This window comes from Fringilla coelebs (assembly GCF_963513975.1).
Source record: "Fringilla coelebs genome assembly, chromosome: 19".
NCBI classification, from domain to species: Eukaryota; Metazoa; Chordata; class Aves; order Passeriformes; family Fringillidae; genus Fringilla; species Fringilla coelebs.
The window spans coordinates 8,392,963-8,406,077 of record NC_140045.1 but is presented as its reverse complement, the minus strand read 5'-3'; the positions used below and the strand labels follow the sequence as shown (position 1 = coordinate 8,406,077).

Here is a 13,115-nt window from a genome sequence, read left to right as displayed (position 1 = left end):
GTAGCCAAAGTCTGTCATTCGGCCGCCACCACAAAAACAATGCCATCAGCAGCAGCAGCATTCCACTCTTCTGCAGCAGCTCCAAAGCAATGACATCACCACCCTCCTCCCCCTTGCCGCTCCTCACAGCATCAATGCAGTAGCGCAGAGGCACAGCCAGCCCGGGAGTGCTTCTCCCTCCTTCCACGAAGGATTCATAGATTCCAAAGCTCCCAAATCTGCATAATCTATTCCCAGCAAGCCCTGAGGACAAGCAGGTACCATGCATGCACACAAAGACGCAGCTAGACCGCAGCCATGCTGTGACAGTCACTGACATTTTCCCTGCCTGCCTCAACACAAACACTCCAAAAAGCTCAAATTGTTTAAGGCTAATTAATCTACGAAGTATATCTCAACGCTTAGCTGCACAACAGCAAAAGCCGCTTTCTACGGATTTCTACGCTGTTCTCTTACCACATTCCAATCGTACAACAAATCTTTCTGATTCAGCCGAACTGTTATTGTAGGATTAAAGAACAAAGTCTTGCAAACACAAATGAATTGAATTTTTTTCTCATTTCAGGTTGAGAGCAATAAATAGCTTACCTAATTCTACTGTGTGTTGTGGATTCTAGCTGATCGCCCCCTGTTAGTTGATGAAGTTTGGTTCTTTCCAAGTGCTCCATATAATTGTGTATCATCTGTTTAAAAGGACAGAAACAGTAAGAAATATTTAGTAACATTTACTTGTACTACAACTGCATAGTTCTTGACGAATATATTCTCCCCCTGTAATGCTAAATAGTAAAAGCATTTAGAGATATTAAAGAAATAAAGAAAGAAGAAAAATTATACAATGTAAAACCAGAAGAGAAGTCCATAATAAATTAAAAATATTGGAGAACTTCCTTGTACATTCATGCACAGGAAACATCCTAAGGGTAAAGAAAGTGCATGCAATATTACAAACATGAGTTTGGAAAAGAATTCCCATGTTCAAATGCATTTTGGAGTCTGAGACCTCTATGTCCAGCAGATATTAGCATTTTTTACATTATACATAATAGGCACTATAGGCCTGATTGCAAAGTACTGTGAAGGTCGGACAATATGCTCCTCAAATATTAAAGACTCTGAATCCACAGGCTAATAATAAAATAATTTCTGTAGGCAGAAATATGAAGTCCCCACTTCTTTTTTCTTCTAAAACACAAACTTAAGCTTTCTGTATCTTCTACAAGGGAAGTTTGGTTTTAAATTATCTAGGCTGACATCTCATCAAAAGGACAGAGTGGCTGTGGATTTTCAGCACTTAAGACAAGTTCTGCTTGCTCTTTCTTTCTCACAAGTGATAAGCACAGGCCAACATGGTATTCCTACAGTCATGACTTGTTAATGAGCCCCAACTCCCATGGCCAAAGGATGCTGCTCTCAGCATGTAACTGATCCAGGACATGCATGGAGAGAAGGACGAGGTATCACTGCATCATTCCAAGGGCTTCATTTGGACACACATCTCTGAACTTTAAACTGGTAAAGCCTGAGAAGCCCATGTACAATTTGGTATTTTTAGCACTTCCAATGTTCACGTTCACAGATGAATAGGGGTCTAAGAACAATAAAGGAAGAAAAATCACAGGTGTACTGCAGAGGAATTTAATGTACTTTTTTTTCCTGAGACAAATTCAGGTCACAACAACTTCCTCTAGGAAAACAAATAAGCAAACATACAACCTATTCTTTAAAACTGTCATCTGCTATTCTACAAAGGGTACACAAATGTTATGAACAAGAAATAGGTTATCCATTTTCTTAGGCTGCTAAGCTTACAATTAGAACCCAGAATTGCCAAGTGGGAGTCCGATTGAAAGTTTGTAATTACAAGTTGGTGGAATGTTCTGTAACAATGTACTTTTTGCTGCCTGTTCTCAGTGACTGCGGGGCTGGTGGGAGCCGACCCCCCCCACCTTCGGCGCGGTCCCGCCGGGGCTGAAGACGATGTAGGAGCAGCTCCTCCCCAGCGCGGGTCCCAGGCGGGCCGGGGAGGTCCCCGCGGGTGGTGTCAGCGGGGGCCGGCCCGTCCCGGGAGCGGCGGGCTGCCCTCCCCCATGGGGCACGGGTACCAACGGGGAGGGGGCACTCCGGGGGTGACAGAGGTGGGGGAAGAGACTGACCCCAGTCCCTTCCCAGCAGAGACAGCTGCAGGGCGTAGCCCACTGTCTCCCGAGTACTGGTAGATTGAGATGCTAATGTAGTAGTTAACGCTGTATTGTATCAGTATTACCTTGCCTGAGACTGTTTCTCGAGGGGATGGGAGGGAGATATCCAGAGACATGTAAATGAATCCTGGACCCAAAGTGCAACGGGGGTGAAAACCCCCAAACTCGTTTAATAAACCCCCAAAAACAACGAGCCAACTCAATTAAGAATAGAGCGGGGTCGAGATATCAGAGTTCCAAGCCTGCAGGAATGCTGGAAGCCTCGGTCGCCCCTCACCCTAGCTGGAGAAGACCACAGCTCGAGTGAGGACCCCGGGACTGGCCGGCAAGAAACACGGCTAATACCTTAGCACCCTTGTGAGGACGGGACCCCCAGCTCTGCCTCTCAGGGCACAAAGCTGCTGCACGATTCCTACTCCTCTGAGTCACCCGGGAAACAGCGACAGGAGCCGCGCACCTGCCGAATGCCCCTAACCTGAGCTGATCACTTTTAATAAAGGCATCAAAAGGAGAATTGTCTCCTGCCCATTTATTACAACAAACACTTCAGAACAGTGATATTCCAGGCATTTGTACACCCAGTTTATATAATCTTTTCTTTTGGGGGCAGCTGCACACATGAGCTGCACACATGAGTACGGAACTCAGCAGGACCTGGAAACCTACATTTATGAGTTACTCTCAAGACAGGTTTGATGTGTCAAAGTTTCACCTTCAGATGCCACCAACCTCTGCTACTTTCAGCTTCTCCTCAAATGCCATTTGCCAGCATTAGCTACATAGGAATAAATATTCTTAGTTTCAGATTTTTCTGATCAAACAAACTGGCTTAAGACATCCTGACTGATGAATATTCTACAAATCAGTAACTTATGTTAGGTGCTGGTTACATACAGATGTTCGTTTTCCCAGCATTCACCTGAACTAATAAATATAATTCAGACCAGAACAAAATAGCATGCTATTTTCAGAGAAACATTATATAATATACTTGGACTGCTGTCAAATGCTTAACATTTATCCTCCAACAAAAAGCAGTGTTTCACCAGACCATCCTATTTGTTTTCTGGTTTTTAATGCTTGCTCACACACAGTGACAAACAAAAGGCACAAAAGGACTGAAAGCTCCACCTTCAACCATCCACATTTGTTTTTTTCCATTTTAACCACGCAGCCAGAAGTAGGTGTTCTGCTTGTTCCTTTGCATAGTTTAACACAAATTTATTATAATGCAGATAGTTTAGGACTTGGGGGGGGGGGGGGGGGAATGACCCGCAAGAGTGTATAACTTTGAAATGCACATTAGACTATTCCATATTCTGTTCATGTATTCCCTCATGACAGGAGGAAGATGTTACTGACCTGCCTACAAAAACTCCTATTTTCAGCACACCAATTGGTTTCTCAAAGTTAAATTTTAAATAGAACAACTGTTGTGTTTTCAGCCAGTGAACAGAAGATGAGTATCTAGTACCTCTCCAGGGAACTGTTAACCCATAGGAAAAAATAATAGGGTCAGTAACACCCACACAACTTTCCTGTTTTGCAAAGGACATGGTTTTAACCTACTCTCTCCTCTCAGTCCGTTCCTTTGTTTACCAAAACGTCTCATCACATTTATTATCCACAGAGGCTGGAGGGCAAGTCAATTTAAAGGACTGTTCAGTTTCTATTGTTCTGCAGCTGAAAATGAAGCTGGTAACAAAATATGCAAATCAGTAGATCACATACTTGAGTACAATGCATATAAGCTACAGAAACAAAAAAATAAAATTAAAACCAGAATGTGCAGTGATGCATGGCAACTGAAGATTCAAAGAATCATAAGGTTCCATGTGCATGTGCTACACAGCAATTTCTCCACAGATCCAGGCTATATGTGCCTGTGGTGTCCAAAAAATCAGAACAGTGGTACCACCATGTAAAGCCCACTCTCTGCATCAACTCAGGGTCCCAAGGATAAAAGTTCACAATACTGGAATAGTGTCCACAAGGAAAAGAGTTCCTTACCCTCCCTTCCCATGGGATGGAGAGCTCCACAGCTGGCACTGTAGAGTGATAAGAAATGGTGTGTGAATTCCCAATCCCAACTTAATTCGAAGGTTAAAGTAATAAATACTGCAGCTTCTTTGCAGCTTCTTGAGAAGTAAGCCCACTCTAACTGCTCATCTGCAATAAAACTTTGAAGACTCACTCCAAAACCACTGGGATTTGAACCAGATGACATTCAAAAATCTTTTCAATCTAAATGACCCTCAAGCCTTGGCATATCCATGAAGTGCCATTCTGATCCAAAAACCTGTAATGAATTAATGCACTAGAATTCTGAGGGTTCAAAATATGATTAGAAGTTCTACTGTTTTGAGATTATTCCACTGTTGAAATAAAAAGGTTGTAATATTACTGACAATTTTGAAATAGAGTTAAATGGATTGAATTGCTCTCCACTCAGCACAATTTTTACTGAAGTTATGCTGGATGACTGATGAAAAATAATTGACTGTATCTACCCATCTTCAACACAAGCTGCAGTAAATATTTAGTCATATATAACCTTCCACTACGGACAATTTGCTCTGCTGCCCATGAAGTTCACAAGTATTTTCAATACAACCAATTGCTCCTAGGAACACACATCACAAACACAGAGCACTTCAGCATTGTTGTAATTGAACACCTTGCTCAATTATGATTAGCTTAGGGGATTAAAGATAAACTCAGAACTTGGAAGAATTACCTTAGTTAACAGCAATTCACAGTTCAGGTGTTAATGACTTTAAGGCACATATACAAACAAACTACAGCATGCCTTTGAACAAATTACAGAGTGAACATGAAATCAATTCCCTTTGAATGCAATGTCTTTCCACCTCATAAAAGTACTCAGATTGGTTTCCTTACAGGGCACATGACAAGTCTTACAACTGCAGAAGTGTTACAAGGTTTTTCTACATCTTAAACTTCAGCACTCAGTAAAAGACAATGAACATCCCGGCACTCATTTCAATTTCCACCCTTACAAACACAACCACTCCCAGTGTACACAAGCCTGGCACTTGTCACAAACAAATGTGGATATGCCATGTTGGGGATGTTGTTTACCTGCACATTTGCCTTAATCAGGCTGAGAGCATCTCCTTTATACCTTCCTTGCTCTTTCGCTCCTCCTTCCTTTGTGTGTCACTGCTTTAGCTCCCCCAGACAGGTTTTAGTAATTCTTTGGCTGTCAGTCTCAGTACTACAGACCCCACTGCTTATCCCGCAGATCCAATCAGACTGGGCACAAGCAGCTCCTCCCTTTGGGAATGTGCACCCAACTGTGTGCATATAGATCTTTCTCTGTACCAAATAATCTAGATTTATTGAGGTAACAGATATTTATAGAATCTCCTTGATTCGGTATCAAAGTCCTAAACATACTTCCATGTAAGTACCTTTTTTCCTTTCAGTGTTTGTGGTGAGTTTCTCACCTAAGTAAAAGCACCATTCCCACTAGAGAGCTTGATGCATCTTTATCCACACACAGGATGATGTCGCTGGCAGATACCTTAGTATGTAAAGACGTTGCATCCAGGTTTTATAGATCAAGCTATTAATGCTCAGCATATGGCTTTAGAAAAACTATTTGCTTAAATTGATATCCAAAGTCTAATCTCACAGACAGTGTGACAGCTGCTCATGCTTAGCTATAATTGTAAACAGACAACTCCACTAGCCTTCTCTTCCTGTCCCCTGCCCAGGGACTTGCTGGGGATATGTTTATCCTAATGAACCTGGCAAAGTCCATTCCCAATGCCAGAGCTAGGCTCACTGTTCTGTCACATTGTATCAGTGCAGAACACTGAGAAACTTCCAACGGCCCAATTATGCTTCATTAAACTAAGCCCATATTCTATGTGTCAGGGAAACATATTGAACCACCTCAGCCTAGTATTTCCCAATGGAGAAAAAGAATAACTTCCTTAAATAGAGAAAAAAAGAGGTCTATTTTGGAAACCTGTGTAGAGAGAGGCCACAGGTATTAGTCAATTCTCCGGGAGATCTCAAGTATTGCTTTGCCTCAGTTTCCCAAATGAGTAATAAAATAAAAGCCTTAGCCAAGTCTTTAAAAAGCCAGTGTCATAGTTATAAAGTTAACGTCCTTTAGCTCTGCAGAAAAAAGTAAGATCCTTTACCTCCTACTCACCAGGCAAAACCATCCTGAATGGTTTGCTCTGAAAGAGGCAGCAGCAGCAGTGCATCATCTCAGCAGCAAAGGCAAAAAAGCCCTCACAGCTACAAAGAGCAGACAGGCCGGCTTTTATCCAGGAATGAAAACAAGCCAGATTCTATTAAACAGAACACATATAAGAGGTAACTGACAGAATTCCTTTCTAATTCAAAGAGCAAAGTCTTGAAGACTTTAATGTTAGACCACCATAAACCATTCTGCTTTCCAGCACACTGCCCTTGGCTGTATAATTGCTTCCTTCATGTAGTCCTTTACAGTCAGAGAAAGATGGAAACAAGATTTTGCATAGTTAGCTTCCAGAAGTTCCACCTCAGGAACTCCAGCACACTTTTGTCAGTCATCTCATCTGAGTGTTAGAGCAGAGTATGATCAGCACAAGATCAAAACCCACTGCAAGCACAGGAAAGACAAGGAACCAGAGCACAGAAGTCAGAACATGTTCAGGCTGTTCCAGCCATTCTGTTCTGACCAAACATTTTATCCTCTTCACTACCCACTACACCCCACCTTCCAATCTGACTTCTCAACTGCTCAGGTTCTTATACCCTAATCCATTTAAATTCAAGCCAGTTAGCCCAAGTACAGTCTTATGCGGAAGGAGGCTTATAATGGGATATCCTTGCACTCACACCAGCCAGCCCACTCACATTGTACGGAGGTAGGGTTGGTGGCGTTGGGTGTGAGGTTAAACAAGGGTGATGGAGGGTAAAGCCTGTCCCCAGAGCTCTCCCCATCCAGGGCAAGGGGTGGTGCTGGATGCAGCTGCAGACACTTCATTGCTGGGCAGGCTGGTGCTGGAACTGCAATGCAGACCCTGTCTCTGGCAGGTTGAGCTCCAAGGGGAACTCCCAGCTCTCACCACAACACACACACTGTGGAAAGGAATTGATTCGGCTCTCTGCTTCACATCTCTGGTAGAACTCACCAAGGTGACTAGCTTCAGTAGGTCTTGGTCCATTAGGATTGAAAATGGGTGACATTCCCTGGTGTGCTGAGCCAACACCTTTGCTAGGCAGTGAACTCCAGCAAAGGCAGCCACAGACAGGGAGGGCTGAAAGATGGGTATTGTGAAGGACATGGATACAGAGCCTCAGGTCAGTAGTTGGAAGAGAAAGACATCCAACTTTGAAATAATCATCACTGAAGTAAAGAATAAGGTGGGGGTGGGAGGTAGAAGGAAACAAATAATGAAGACAGAAGAGAGAAAAATTGGTAGAAATTAAGCTTGTACAAAATGTAGTTACGTTGCATCTTTAACATGACATCTGTCAAAAAAGCATCTTAGAGTTAAATTTAAAAAAAAAATATTTCTAAATGCCCTGTCCATTATTTAGTCAACTGAAAGAAAAACAATTGCCAACAATTACTAAAGATGGATCACTTGTAAAGAAAACAGTGAAGTGGACTCAGAAGGAAAGAAGTATCCCTTCCTAGTAAAACATGGAAGAATAAAGTTTAAGAACCAAGTATTTGATAAAAATATTTGATCCAATAAAACTGATAAACCTAAATGCTGAAAGGAGGTTTGCATTAAAAGAAGAAAGTTACTACACAGATATAAAGTTTTAGAATTTGTTGGGAGAAAGCAAAGCAGGAAATCACAAAGGGAATAGAGAGTTAGGCATTATCAGCCAGTCCTTTCCAGTTCCCAGGGATTTCTGTCCCTAAGTCTCAGACATGCAGCAGGATACAACATTAAAATATTGACAGGCTCCATCCTTTAAAATCTTTGCAAGATTCACTCTGGTCTGGAAAACAAAGAATCAAGGAAGCAAACATATTGAAAGTGAGGAGCACAGAAAACAGGAGACCTGATTTTAGAACAGAGGTATTGATATACCATGGTACACTACAAATTATTTCTTTATGAAGAAAGGATAGCTACTTCAGTAATAGTAAAGCCCAAGGAAACATCTTTCCCTACACCAAAGAAAGCGAATTTAAGATGTAAATGCATTTAATAAATTGGAATCAAACCAGCAGAGGCTGTTGTCCATTTTGGAGCAAAACTAACACAGAACATGACATCCAGACACATCGTGACATGATATTCAGAACATGACATTAGCGTTTCATTGAATTAACGGTGCCCAATACATTTAATATTGAATTCTGTGAAACAGGATTCAATAAAAACCTGCCAGTTCTATTGTGACAGAACCCACAGGTTCAAATTACAATAACCAGAACTCTGCAAGCACCCAATACTCTGAAGTACTTCCAGATCAAAAGGAGGCCAAACCTCAGGGGTAGCATTAGGATTTGTTACTTCTCATTTTATTTAGATTTCCAGTTTTCAACAGATGTGCCATTCTAAAGCAGTTACCTAGTAACAAATGTGATTTTTAAAATGATATCATTTCAGTAAGCGTATTATTTTTAAGAGCTTCAGAAGTTTTGTCACACAAGCACTACAGAGCAGTCATGGTTCCAAGTCACTTTTCAGCTGCTGCCAGTATAAAACGCTTAAGGTTGCTGAAAGCATTCAAGATAACCAAATCTAACATCAGTATCTGCTTCCCCTTTCCCCACATGGGTCTTTTGGACTGGGAGCAGTAAGTATGGCATTGATCTCTTTGACAGCAATGATCTAAAACCAGCTCTCTGACCTTCCAAAGGCAAAGCAAGGAAAGAAAGGAGAACTGTGCTCAAGTGGGACTCTAGATTAATCAGAATAATTCAAAGGACCTAGTGACTTCCTCACTAAAATATCTATATGACTTAGGCAGTAAAACATCCCTGCATGGGAAAGAAAACCTGCTAATGAAAACAGAAGCACTGCAAGTCCTGATTTTGTGCTTTGCACCCAACTTAAACCGTGTGACTCTTATTTATTTAAATTAACAAATTCAAACTTTTTCAATCCTCATCAGCAAATCCCATTTTCAATAGCTATCAATAAAGTATGGCAGGGAATTTTTTAAATCACAAATGCCAGCAGGCCGGGTTTTGAAAGGATTTTTTCCTTCAATGGTACAAATAAAGCCAACACAGAAAACTGACAAAGAGTACAAAAATGCAATTTCATTTCTATTTCTTTGAAGCCTATTAGTGTGTTTTGAAAAAATGCCTCTGAAATATGGAAGAACAAATTCCTTTTTAAAACTTCTCCATATCTGACAAAGCTATAAAAATGACAGATGTGTAATCAAACATTGAGAAATAGTCACTCAGATGTGAATGAGAAAAACTACATACCAAATGAAGGCTGGTTACAACTCAGTGTACAAACCAAAATATTCAATAATTTTCCCAATTGCTCACAACACAAGGTTTTCCACAAATATACATTTTTACAGATACCCCAAAATCATCTTGATGTAACAACCTACCTCGGTATGTCTTGAATGAAGTGCATTGTATTCCTTCTTGAGTTCTGCCTCCCGCTCCTCAAGTCTGCTAACTGGAAGAAAAAATAAAATAATTAAAATTAAATTCAAAGTTCTAGTAAGTGAGACTGACGTGCCTGGGACTAAGCAAACAGAATCAGAGTATTCCTAGAAGTGAATAGCACAAAGCAGGATAAAAAGTATGTCAGTGTTTATGTTTTTAAGCTCTTATCACTGAGCTTTCTAAGAACATCAACAGCACCACAATATTGCAATTTGCATTCCTCTAAAGAGCCCCAGTCCTATTTTCCCCTGCTGATTGCTAGGCCAGTGAGAGGGGATTTTTCTGTTCAAGGCCAGCTTACTGCTCACCGCAATCCAGATTGTTTCACATAGAAACTGCGGAAGAGGCAGAAGCCATGTCACTCAATCCCAGATGAAGCCATGTGCTAAGGTCCTACATCAGTTCCCTAAAACACATCCACACAATTTCCAGAGGTGATTAACCAGGACAAACATAGGCAAGGTTTCTGTTAAAGACAGGTTCAAGCCCTGTGTGGTACAGAAATTAAGGTTTCTGCTGGTATTCACTCACACTTCACTGAGCATTATGGCAATAGATTTAAAGAGAGAAAACATTTGAATACTTCTGTAGGTATTCCAAGAAATGAAAAATACATCTAGCAGATTTAGGAGAACTTTAAACAGTAAGTTCTTATTAGAGGGAAATAAAACCAACTGAGCAGCTCAGTTCATCTGTGCTGTGCTTCAGCTCAGATGAAACTGAGCAGAAACAAACTGTTATATCCCAATGCAATTAATTTGCAGAAAAAGTAACAGAATTCACAACCTTCTACACATAACTTATTGTGTCATTCAAACACAAAACATTTTTGCTGCTTAGATGTGAATTCTATTTTTTATTCGGGTATTTTTGAACACAATATTCGTGTGACATAAGCACATGTATCAAATTGTGTAACTGAGCTTATTCTACTTGCTATGTTTAAATATCCCTGGGAAAGTTCAAATTTATAGTTCCATGTTTCCAGAGAATCACTGCCAGACACACGTTATCTGAAGACAAATGCCAAGACCTTCTCTGCTCTTTGCATACTTTCGTGTTGCCAGCTGGGTATCCTGAAAATTAATTCTCCATATATCATTTCTTTTTGATCTGTAATCTGTATTTTGGCACAGTATTTTTTCATAAGTATATTTCAATGAAAAAAACCCTTTGCCCAAGTCAAATGCTGGAACCAAAATATGTAACTGTCTACTCACTCAAATCTGTATAAATATATTCTGCACTACTGATCTAATCTTGCTCTTATGAGAACATTACGCTCCTTGATACAACCTTTTGCAGTCCACCTAAAAATATCTGGCCAAAATATTACATCAAATATTATTTATACCATTGCCAGATCTAATGCTTCCATTTCTGCCCAGTTATTGAACGGAACAAAAGCTCTTTGGATCAAATAGCAGCAGGAGAGGCACAAGTATCTGTAACACAACATAGAGAAAAATGCATTTTGCAGCACAATGCATGCATCAAAAAAATACATATTTATGTAATGCAGAACACCACTAAATAGAAGCGTTCCATTTATTGTTTTGAGGCACAAGGTGTTTTAAGACTCCTTGAACATTTGAAGTACAGTTTTATGGAAGCCTTTGGTATGACATTACAGAAGTAAGGGTCAGAACTTATAATTAACAAAGCTATGATGTGACAGACCATATTTTAGGCACTATCTTTGCCTGATTATCATCCCAGTCATGAGTTATGAGATGTTAAACAGCTGCCCATCAGAAATACTCAGCAGCTCTCATGTGAGCACACTGTGCCCAGGCTGTGTACCACAGATCCCAGAGGATCTCCCTTGTACTGTGCTAAACCTTCTTTGGGAAAACAGGAGATCAGAAAGTGCAAACTATATGACTGATGGACCTTGTATTTGCTGAAACCAGCTCCCTCTCCAACAAAGTGTCCAAGGAGCCTCCCCTGCTGCTGGGTGGTGAAGTCATGATTCAATTCAGCCTCGCCCGGAACTCCCACACAAACCAGGGTGATGCACCCAACCTTGTTCAGTGAGGTCCTGTCTAGACAGTGTAGCCAGCTCCAGGGATGAACTCTGTAAGTGGATTCTGGGAAAGTATTCAAGCATACATTTAATGAAGACTAGCACTACATCAGGTGTTACCAACACCATTCTTTGCAGCTGCCTAAAACCAGCCTTCAGGAAAGCATTTCCCACTGTTACAGATACAACACACACTTGTACAGAGGTTGAAGTTCCATAAAGAAGCACACCACTTTTTCCATCTGTGAAGAAAGAAAAGCTTTAAAACATTTTTAAACTTTAATGGCCCAATTATAATAAATAGTTCCTTGAATCAAGTCATTGAAGACAAATGTACATGGCTAGTGATGCTGCACAGTCAAGGGGGATATCTCCATGAGATCTGACCACCGTTTTCATTAAGAACAAAGGTTAGAACTATTAAGGGCCCAGAAGATGATATAACTGATATTAAGCACTTTCTTCTGGAAGGCGTTTCCAGCTGTGCAATATATTACACTGCTAGAGGTAGAAGTTTCAGCCAGAAGAGGATGTACACCAAGTTACAGAACCTCAACAGACACCACATCAACAGTCTTCAGAACTGGTTTTTCTAATACCAGCAGGATGAGATCTAGCACCAGAAATCTATTCTACCCAAAAGATGCCTCCCATCAAGATAAGACCTTGCCAAAAAAACCAACGGAATACACTTTATTTTTCCAATTAAACATTGTGCAAGAGATCAGATATTCCCCAAGGATCAGAAATCACCACCAACTTGATCAAAGAGTCAGAAGAATTTTGAGGAAGACCACCAGATTCTCACCCCAAAAACTCTGAGAAACTTAAGTCACTATTAAAGGAACATTGCCATTCAGCAGTAACAGGAAACTAAATAGGAGGGCAAAATGCCTTTCACTGGCATCCAGAAACACATTTTAAACTGAATTGTTGCCAGTTCCATTTTAATACACAAACATACAAAGGAGTAGAAGTCTGGCCCTGATAACATCCCAAGAGGAATGGAGTTGTGTGCTGGCACTGCCTGCCACATTCTGAGCCTGCCAAGTGCCAACCAGACATAGTTCCTATCAGACTTAAGTAACAATACAAAAAAGTTCCTCTGATACTTCAGTCTCAGACTTTTTTCCACTAAGATGTAAAATTCTTATGGGTGGATGATAAAATTAGTTTGATTATATATATCCTAAAAGCAAAAGTATCCATTGTCTCAGTTGCAATGTGTCTTTATAAAGCCTTGTCACATCAAGGAAGATCTCAC

At 40.6% G+C, this 13,115-nt stretch overlaps 1 protein-coding gene across 5 annotated transcripts in view; it reads right to left on the bottom strand.

Moving 5' to 3' along the window:
• The window catches only part of SPAG9 (sperm associated antigen 9), a 63,337-nt gene that overhangs the window by 35,469 nt on the left and 14,753 nt on the right, over positions 1 to 13,115 (bottom strand). For all 5 annotated transcript variants that reach the window (XM_084218270.1, XM_084218273.1, XM_084218271.1 and 2 more), the window contains exons 3-4: positions 9,765 to 9,835; positions 589 to 683 (exon numbers count right to left, since the gene is read on the bottom strand). In XM_084218270.1, the coding sequence (XP_084074396.1) occupies positions 589 to 683; positions 9,765 to 9,835 (166 nt within the window). The remainder of the gene's footprint in view (positions 1 to 588; positions 684 to 9,764; positions 9,836 to 13,115) is intronic.